The sequence below is a fragment of the Nicotiana tabacum genome, chromosome 14 (assembly GCF_000715075.1).
Source record: "Nicotiana tabacum cultivar K326 chromosome 14, ASM71507v2, whole genome shotgun sequence".
Taxonomy (NCBI): Eukaryota; Viridiplantae; Streptophyta; class Magnoliopsida; order Solanales; family Solanaceae; genus Nicotiana; species Nicotiana tabacum.
The window spans coordinates 100,696,562-100,707,224 of NC_134093.1; the positions used below are offsets into that span (position 1 = coordinate 100,696,562).

At 33.0% G+C, this 10,663-nt stretch overlaps 2 protein-coding genes across 3 annotated transcripts; one reads left to right on the plus strand and one right to left on the minus strand.

Annotated features, from left to right (window-relative positions):
* The first annotated feature begins 2,215 nt into the window (after positions 1-2,215).
* On the plus strand, positions 2,216-6,097 carry LOC107781191 (WUSCHEL-related homeobox 8-like). Of its 2 annotated transcripts, none has more exons than XM_016601860.2 (3): positions 2,216-2,630; positions 4,240-4,680; positions 5,261-5,723. In XM_016601860.2, exons 1-3 carry the CDS (start codon positions 2,426-2,428, stop codon positions 5,275-5,277), a joined length of 663 nt encoding a protein of 220 aa, XP_016457346.1. In that variant the 5' UTR covers positions 2,216-2,425; the 3' UTR covers positions 5,278-5,723. The 2 variants fall into 2 exon arrangements, with proteins under 2 accessions (XP_016457346.1, XP_016457345.1); XM_016601859.2 differs by lacking the exon at positions 5,261-5,723 and adding an exon at positions 5,730-6,097 and having other exon boundaries at positions 2,221-2,630.
* Positions 6,098-7,930: 1,833 nt separating this feature from the next.
* On the minus strand, positions 7,931-10,226 carry LOC107781193 (amino acid transporter AVT3B-like). The gene has a single exon (XM_016601862.2). The coding sequence runs from the start codon at positions 9,552-9,554 to the stop codon at positions 8,274-8,276; it is 1,281 nt and encodes a 426-aa protein (XP_016457348.1). The 5' UTR covers positions 9,555-10,226; the 3' UTR covers positions 7,931-8,273.
* Between the last annotated feature and the right edge of the window lie 437 nt (positions 10,227-10,663).

The window sequence follows — 10,663 nt, forward strand, 5'->3', positions numbered from 1 at the left end:
TAAGTTAAGTCATACTATATCAATGAACAATTTTGAGAAATCACTATTGTTTAGTTAACTTTCTATAACTGTTATATATATAATTATTTCTTATAGCTACTATTCAGTTGTTACGGTAGTGTATTCGCTGTATTCGCGTTGTTGTATTTATGAATACAACAATAAAAAGCACTTGAAAATCAGGGTAGTGCAGCTGTACGCACATGTATTCACACCATGTATTCATGAATATAACAACAAAAAGCGCCTAAAATCAGGGCAGTCCAGCTGTACGCGGATGTACTCACATGTATTCGCGTTGCTGTATTCATGAATACAACAGTAAAAATCGCCTAAAATCAGGGCAGTCCAGCTATATGCGCATGTATTCACATGTATTCATGAATACAGTAACGTCAATCACCTTAAAAATATGTATGTCCAGTTGTCTAAGAAAGAGGAAAAACATAAATAGCGTATTTCATGCCTTAATGATAGTATATACCATAAATACTTATTTTGCGATAAAATATAAAAGGTAACTATAGAAAATAATATTTTAAAATAATTTTGATTTATAATAAATATGGTGTATATCTTTTAGGTGGTAAAATTTCCTAGATCAATAGCACTAAAATTCTTACTTCACTATTTTGCATTTGGTAACTACATTTGTTAATATCAAGAATGTGGTGGGATGGTTCAAAGCAATTCATTCACCATTATAGAGTTTTTAAATTGATAATTAAAGAGTGTTTTATTCTATCATTAATCTACCTAGGGTGAATCAAATAAATATATTGAGTGATTCTTGGACCCCAACAAAAAGGAAAAAAGAAACCAAACAACATTCATCCATTGATTAACTAATTAACGAATACGCTGACACATTCGTATTTAAGATTTTAATTTTGTGACTTCAAGTTTTAAAGTTTTTCGCACGGAATATATTGTATTTTTAAACTTATGAATTCAGACCTATTATTTGTTACATATTAGTAAATTTTTATATATAAATCTATATTTCGTGTCGAAAATATTGAGTTCAGATGAATCTGACATCACTACTCAATATCCGTCCCATTAAAAGGGGAAGTGTATCCTATTAGATTTTTTTGTTCCCAAAACTTGAGCCCGAAACCTCCAATTAGGGATGGAGAGATTTTATCCATTCTACCAAAATTCTTGAAGGTTATTTTCTATTTTACAAAAATAAACAAAACTATAATAAGCGTGCACATTTAAAATTTTAGCATGTAATTATCAACTTAATTTTAAGAAGTTTAGAGTAAAAGATTTATATATTAGGAAATTATATAGAAATAATGCATTTCACGATTTTTTTATAATAAAAGTATATGCAGCAATTTTAAAATATTATTACCTCGGTACTATTTTATGGGATAGACTTTCTTTTGGATACTATACATATATTTAACTTGCGAGTTAGTCAAATATCTTTACATAAAATAAGATAGAAGGAGTATAATTTTTTGACTTTTTGAAACTATTACCTCCCTTATTAAATTATATGTAACATTATTACTATTTAAAAAATTAAATAGGGGTTTTAATCATTTTTAAAAAGTTTTAAATATTAAAATTAATATTTGTTATGGCTTATAGTATTTTTATGCAACTTCAAAATATAAACTCTATTTAAAAAAAATAAAAGACAGTAAAAATTTACATGACATGGGCAGCAAATATATTGAAAGATCCATGATTCCGAAGACACTACAAGAAAAAATGAAATCAGCTACGAATTTCGGGCTGTCTTTAAATCTCTAGTAACGATTATAATTTTTTTTGATAATTTGTAGTTAATCCGTCACTAATAGAATTAACGATTGAGTATTCTGTTTAGTTATAGAATTCATTTTTTTTTAGCAATGAGAAATTTGCGAAGTTCTCTCTATTCTGGAAAAAGGTCATATCATGCTTATGGATTAGATAAAACACTGTACTTTAAAAACAAAAAAAACTGTACTTCGATCCCAAGATATCTCGATTTGGGCTTTTATGCTCCATTTAATATTGTCACAAATTTATTACTAGTACCAATTCGTTCTACTAGGGTTAGAGAATTTATTGTATTTTAATAATGTTTTAACATTTTAAAATATTGTAAGAATGTTAATAAAAAAATTTATTTGATTGGTGCGCATGCCCCACAAAACAAATAGTACGTCAAATTCTCGGCTTTACTGTCTGCCCTCTTCATTTTTCTCCAACTTTTGCGTTACTTTCTCGTTACCTTTTTTTTTGGTTTCCATTTTTGTCTCTTTCCTCCTATTTTCTTTGCTTGACTTTATTGATTAGTTTACTGACTCTGCATTTACTTCAAATCATACCCTTGAAATCAGAGAGAGAAATTCTCATATTCAGACAAATTTTCTCTGACTTTTTGACCAATTAATTAAGCAAAAGCAAGAAGTTATTGTAAATGGAGTGGGAAAATCAGCAGCAGCAGCCACCGCAGAGGGCGGAGGATATGAACGGCGCCGCCGGAGGAGGAGGAGGGATGTTTGTAAAAGTAATGACTGATGAGCAAATGGAAGTGCTACGTAAGCAAATTGCAGTGTACGCTGTCATTTGTGAACAGCTAGTTGATTTGCACAAATCCATGGCTTCCCAACATGATCTTGCTGGTCCCTTCTCTTCTCTCTCTCTCTAATTATTGTCTATATATATACTCATACTTTTTGCATATTGTTTAATCTGATTTTTATGAGTTCAAAAAAAAATTCACCTACATATAACGTTCACAATAATTCGAAGTAAGTTTTGGAACATCGGTAAATTTGTCTCCTCTATGACTTATAGGTTACGGGTTCAAACTTTGGACTTAAGATCACTAGTAAACTAGGCACTAATGCTTGCATTAGGTAGGTCTACATCCCTTTTTCGAACCCTGTCTGAATTCGGGATATCTTGTGAACAGAAATGTTTTTTTTATTATTTGAAAAATAAGGCACCACAGATAGTAATAGTGTAAAGGAACTCATAAACTATAGTTTAGTTTAACATATTATAGTAGGAATTATATACTATCTTTATATTTCATGTTACTAATTTCATCTTTATGAACGTTGCTGTAATTATCTTTTACGTTACATGATAATATAAATATTTACTTTACTATTAATTAAGTTCAAAAGGTTTACCTAAATAAATAAGAAGATCGTTGGAAACTTTTACTACTTTTTATAGCTGCGTGATATTTCTGGAATTACTTGGTTAAAGCTGTCTAAGTACATTTCAACTTAAAAATGCCCTAAATAATTTTGCAGCTCTTTCCTTCTAGTATAGAATTTTACCCTTCCACTAGTAAGTTTTATTTTTAATTTACTGAATTATCATATGATTATTTGCCTTCGTTGTTGTATGTTGTGCACTTATGCCAACATTATTGAGAAATATATTTTTTAGCTACTCCGAAAAATAATAGCCAACAAAATATATATTTTTTTTAATATATGTGTATTATATACATATAATGTACATATTTTATACACTTTTAGGTCAGCGAATGTAATTAGTTTCGGTCGGCCAATTTTGTATTTTGCCCAACATTATTTCTTTCAGTTCTTATTAAGTAAATATGAGTAGTACTAAGGGGTCATTTGATTGGGAAGCAAGTTATCTCATGATTAATTATCCCGGATTAGCTATCCCGGGATTGTTATCCCACTCTATAAGGATAAAAATAACACTACAATTCCGGGATAACTAATCCGTGGATTAATTATACCGCGATTTTATTCCAACCAAACGTAGATTAAACCATCTCACATTTAATCCCGGGATTAATTATTCCTTATCCCTCATACCAAACGAGAAGAGTTTAATTTTCCTAGCACTATTTCCTATGGAAAGAAAGGTCAGGATATCACTCAAACAGGGGGAATATGACACATATGATTGAAGAGTTCAATTTTCTGATGACAATATGTACTAGAAGAGTTCAATTTTCCTAGTATCCCCATTTATTAGTGATCTAATTTGCTTAAAAAATGAAAGGGGAGTTGTCAATTTTAGTCTACAATTCAATTAACAATGTACCATGTCTGTTAATATTGTGAATGTACCATATAAGAGTAGTTTGGCCAAGTAAGTTTGGATCCGCTACTTGAATCCTCACTGTTCGCGTTGCTCCATTTAACCTTTGTATTTTCTAATATACAATATATCTCTATGAATGGACTGAACTAAAATTCATCTAACAATTAAACAAAATGCTTTTTACTGCTATCTCAGGAACAAGGCTGGGGAATCTATATTGTGATCCGCTGATAACATCAGCTGGCCACAGAATCAGTGGCAGACAACGTTGGACGCCAACGCCTGTGCAACTTCAGATTCTTGAACGTATTTTCGATCAAGGCAATGGAACACCAAGCAAACAAAAGATTAAAGATATAACCTTTGAATTATCTCAGCATGGACAAATTTCTGAAACAAATGTTTATAATTGGTTTCAAAATAGACGTGCTCGATCGAAAAGGAAACAACAGGGCGGTGGTGCAACGAACAACGTTGAATCAGAGGTGGAGACAGAGGTCGAATCACCTAATGAAAAGAAAACAAAGCCAGAGGATTTGCAATCTTCTCATATGCCAACTTCAAGAACTGAAGAGGGTAGTTCAAATCCAACTGGAAGTTTTGACCAATTGTCCTTCTATGCAATGTCTAATCCAAGTATGTTCTCTTTTCAGAAAAAAAAAAGATTATATCCTGTAGCATCATTTTGTTTTAGGAGAAGGGTAAAAGTACTCTCTATTATATGAAATATCTTAATTCTACCATTCGTTATGCTTTTCATTCATATCCTTATAGTTAGCAAATCTTCTCGTATTTTCCTTGACTGTAATGGAGTTCTAGCGTGAATCCTAGCCGAAGTAATACGGATGGTAATTTTAAATTATTGCCAAAAGTAAAATAGTAAATATGGACCTCTTTTATCTAAGTATTTTGACACGTGAAATCTACCTAATTAATCCACGCTAGAGCTCCGTTAAAGTCAGTGGCAAATGTGAGATGATTTTCTGACAACAAGGATATGAATGACCCCAAATGTATAACATAGGATGACATTAAGATATTTCGCAAAGTCAAGGGATAAATTCAGACATTTCCCCTTCATCCAATAGTGAATATCTTTTTTTTATTGCTTACATATTCTTTTCGTTGGCAAAGTGAGCTTGAATTATGGTGACTTATATAGAAGTAGGATGGAATTATTTCATGAGAATTCCTAATTAAAATTGTTAATATGCAGGTCTTGAAATGTGTTAACTTCAGCGCGAATTTTCTTTCCTCAGTTCGCCAAATCTCCCCTAATGGTTGTTGAGCGTTGTTGTCTCCTTATTGTGGTCTTTGTTAATACTCACCTCCTGAGCTAACTTTCGGGGTTGAGTTAGGCCCGGATCCAGTTTCTTAATATCGTATCAGAGCAATATCCAACCCCATTCTTGATTTACCCAATATTGAGCCCCCATGTTATGTTTTACATGCTTTAGATCACCAACCCTGAATCATGTGAAGGATGTTAAGCGTTACATGTTGGTTGAGGGAATGATCACTTCACCTCACGAGCAAGTTTTTGTGGTTGAGTTAAGCCTAAATCCATCGTCTAACAATATTCAACAACAAACAAAAAATGGATCGACCTTGAATATCCAATTTATGCATTGTCCCTTTTCTTTTTTTATAATTCTGAAGTAGATGTTATGAATATGGATATGCAGGAATGGACCAGGTAATAGAAAAGATGGAAGATCCAGGTAGCTACCATCCATATCTACATGCAGAGAATTACGACATGATCAGCCAATGACCAATTTAGAAACTGTCATACGTTGTTTAAATACTTTGATTGAGACAAGAAGCAAGACAAAATACTGACAGAGTTTCTGATCTTCATTTGGCAATTGATGCTTGCTTCTATAACAGCTTGTCTTTGTTTCTGGATATCTGTATCTATGAACATGCTTATGGGAACTATAGTAAATTGTAAATACTAGTATTTCATATGCGTACTAATACTTCAACTTTGCAAGTTTGAGATTGATGGCTTCCTCTTGATCAATTTATACTATATTTCCCCTTGAAACAAGGTTGTTCCTGTTTTCTTCTTTTCTTTTTAGATACGAATGTACGTAATTGTATTGTAATGGTACTCGTTTTTATCTTTCATAATTGATAATGTTTTGGTTTGGGCAATAATGGTCAAACATAAGAACCTGGCGACCAAATGCTTCTTACCAATGAGCTTTCGGTCTACAAATCAGATGAGACTGCGATTTTGGTTTCCCTTGTTGACAGGATTTTGTTAGCTTATGGACATGGGCCGAGCTAGAGGGGTAGAAGGGGTTTATCGCCAGAAAATTACACTATATACTATGTCAAAATTATTTTTTATGTGTATATAATAGATGTTGAATTCCTTCAACTTCTTCCTGCATTTACTTCTTTATAAATTCCCTTAGTCAAAATCTTGGCTCCGCTACTGCTTATGGAGTGTCATTCCAGGTACTTTTGTCAGTGGGCGATATCTGGAGGTGTGAAGGGTTGACTATGGCGGGTTTGAGAAGAGGTCGAGGCAGACCTAAGGAGTACAGGGGAAAAGTGATTAGGCAAGACATAGCGCGACTTCAGCTCACTGAGGACATGACCCTTGATAGGAGGGTGTGAAGATCGATGATTAGGGTAGACGGTTAGTAAGTAGCTATGAGTTTCCTCACTTCTTACCAGTAGTACTAGTAGCTCGCTTGTACTTTCCTATTTCTGATATCTATATTACATCATGTTGTTTAGTTTGTTTCACTTATCATATTCTCTTATTGTTACTATTTTGGTACTACTTATTCTTTCCCCCCTCCCCTTATCTCCCCTCCTTTCTTTTTCTTCCTCTTTTCCCCCTCTACTTCTTTTTTTTCTTCTTCTTCTTCTCCTCATCTCTACCTTTTTGAACCGATGGTCTATTGGAAACAACCTCTCTATCTTCACTAGGCAGGGGTAAAGTCTGCGTACACACTACCTTCTCCAGACCCCACATGTGAGAGTATACTGGGTATGTTGTTATTATTGATGTCTGGAGTCATGTAAATTGTAAACATAATGTGTTTGTTGAATCAGTTTGTGTGCTCAAAGCATGTCACAAAGCAGCTTACAATGTAAATGGTTTAAGATGTATATGAGACCTTTGCACTTTGGTCAAAAATCTTGATGTCTTTATGAACCAATGACTATTGATACTCTCATTTTTTAGACTTGCTTTTTCCTCCTTTCGCAAGTTTAAATTGTATGCAAATCTTCTTGACTGAGATATACCCACTGCTACTATCCGCTCTTATGTTGCATTTGCTCTTTTAGTTCTCTCTTTTAGATTAAAATAAGAAAGATAAAAATGGTATTAGTTCTCTCTTTTAGATTAAAATAAGAAAGATAAAAATGGTATTATATAGATGTCTTCTTCTTCTTTACTGAGGGAGTAGGTACGTAACACCCTTACTTTTTAAATGGGTTACCTTAACTAATTCATTATATCCGCTATCGAATAGGCTTACTTTTTAAATGGGTTACCTTAACTAATTCATTATATCCACTATCGAATAGGCTAAGCAAGATTAAAAGTCTCTTATATTGTGAGGCTTCCCTTCTTTCTCTTACTCTGACCTCCCCGGATACCTGTACTTGGTGGGAGATAACAGACGCCTAGAGAAATAATTTAAGGTGCGCTCAAACTGGTCGGACACTATCATTATGAAAAACTAATCTAGTACTCATGTCATATGACTAGAAATTCTTTGAGGCGGCAAGAGAGGGCACTCATCCTTAGGTTAAAATTAGTTGAGGTAGGTAATAAAGCTTCTGATATTTACCAATTACACATTACAGCCGCACATGGAAGTTGACAAAACTGATCTTTAAAATAGCTTCCTTTCTAATGTTTCAAGAGCCACACTTTCATTATAATAAAAGAAAAAGCACACATATAGGACAAGTCCCAGGCCTATTATCAAAATGGTCATTTGATCAAACTATGACCATTGCAATGAACGCTAAATAGGTCATTATCATAGCTCTCACTCAACCTCCATAATTACACAAAGCCTATTATCAATGGCTTTAGATGGAAGCAAAATTTACAAGTGGTAGGAAGGGAAAAAAAAAAAGACAACTTACTCTTTTGGTAGGGCATTAATGATTATTAACACCCTCCTCTAAAGTAAATTAAATTCCAATCCCAACCATAATAAGATTTTACATAAAAAGAAAAACAACCAGTTTTAAGCCTTGGCTCCCAATATCTCCAGCATAGAAGAGAAAGTTCCATACACTGAAAACACTGCAGCCATTACAATAATTGCACCATCACAAGCCAACCCATGCCATCTTAACTCATCTTTGAACACAATCAAATGAAACAAAGCAGGCAATACAAAGCCAAGAATAATGCACACACTACTCCCAACAAGTGACAAGAAATCAGCAAAATTTGGTACCAACAATGCCACAAATGTCACTACTAAAACCACAATCCATCTTATCCAAAGACAATACCTGCCTTCACAAAATCTCCTTTCCATTACTTCATATACTGGATTCATCATAAGTGGAAATGTAAAGAATAAATTTATGCAAAGACCAATTTGAACTAAGCTGCTAAGCCAACCTTGTCCAAGATTTGTGGTAATTATATCCTTAGTCTCTTCACCAAAAGCAAAATAGCCTAATACTCCAAAAGCACCATACATTAAAGATATTAAAGCCATTGACAAACCCAAGATTTTACCAAATTTTGCCTTATCTTTCATCTCAGCTTCTAAAGGCAAAACCATTCCAACACCTTCAAATGCATAAACAGCTACACCAAGACCATAGAAAAACACACTGAACCCACCAAAAGCTTCAAGAACATGACTACTTTTGAGATAAACCATCACATCTTCAACCATAACTACACCCATAGCTCCTAATTCAACAACATCAGCAAAAATACTCAAAGGGGCTAAAAGGGTAAGACTAGGAATTGAATTCAACCCCAACTGAAATGGAAAACAGCTCCAAATATACACTGTTTTAGGTGGCAACCCCAAGATTTTAGGACTTGGATTTGACTTGGAGTAATTAAAACAGTATGCTAAAGTATTAGCTATGAAAATCATGTAACTGATACAAAAACCAGCTTGTGATAACACAATCATAGCATCTACAGCAAACCTACCAACAGGTCCACAAACAGCAAATCCCAAATCACCAAAAGATGAGATTTCTGAAGTTTTAAGATGGGATTCAATTTTTCTTCTTGAAAATACAAGAAGCATCATACAATGGTAAGTTAAAAAGGCTACTGAAAATAGCATAATAGCACCCATTATCCATCCTGTTCTTTTAAAAGTATAAGGAAGGCCAAGAACTCCTGCTCCAACTATGGCTATAAATACATTAGCAAAAGTTTTGGATGGTGAAGAAAGGTGTTGATTCTTGGCTAAAAGGGGTGTATCTTCTCTTGGGATTTGTAAAACATGAGAGGATGAACTTGCTTTATTATTTTTCTCAAACACCATTTGGTATAATCTTAAATTCTTAATCAGTACAAGTGCAAAAATCAGATAAAGATCAAAACTTTATTTCAAGATTACCTCAAATTTGAGTGAAAATAGTGAATGTGTTTTTTTGAAAAGGGGAAAATTTTTGAACTTTGCTTATGGTTTTTGCCTCTGCTAAAATCAAGAAACTAAAACAATTGCAAAAACCAGGTAAAGATCAAAACTTTATTTCAAGATTACCTAGTGAATACTATGTGTTTTTTGAGGAAGCAGAAAGGAATTGATTTGAAAATGGAAAAAAGGTTTTGAACTTTGCTTATGGTTTTTGATTCTGCTAAATTAATCAAGAATCTCAATACAAGTGCAAAAACCAGATAAAGATCAAAACTCTATTGCAAGATTACCTCAATTTAGAGTGAAAATAGTGAATAGTATGTGTTTTTTGAAAAGGGGAAGAGGTTTTGAACTTTGCTTATGAATTTTGCCTCTGCTAAATTAATCAAGAACCTCAATTCAAGGGCAAAAGCCAGAGAAAAATCAAAACTTTAATATCAAAATTGCAATCAAATAGTGAATAGTATGTGTTTTTTGGAAAGGGGAAAAAGCTTTGAATTTTGCTTCTGCTAGATTCAGGAGTTTAGAAAGAGATATAAAGGTATAAATGGTTTTTGGGGGGTTGCAGAGCTGTAGGCTGTATTATCAATAGGAGTAAGTTGAAGGGAACTTTCAAAAAGGACAAAACATGAAAGTGACAATTAAGCAATATTTATTATATTTGAATAATATGAAAGTTTATAGTTCGTACACGTCTCTTTTTTGAAAAATTTGTATTTGTTTGCAAAAAGAAGTATTCAAGTAAATAACAATCGTAGACGTGTCCATTTGTTAATTGAGAAAAAATCTGTTTGCAAAAAGAAGTCATTCTCTTTTTTTTTTTTTTTTTTTTTTATATATATCTTTGTTCTCTTTGTTTTCTAGTTGAAAAGGACAGAATGATAATTAACGATGCTTTTGATACATTATAGAGCTTCTCAATAGTTTATGCATACGTATCATCCTTAGGGGTCGTTTGATAGGATGTACTAGGGATACTAATAATATACTCATTCCGTTTTAATTTATGCGAT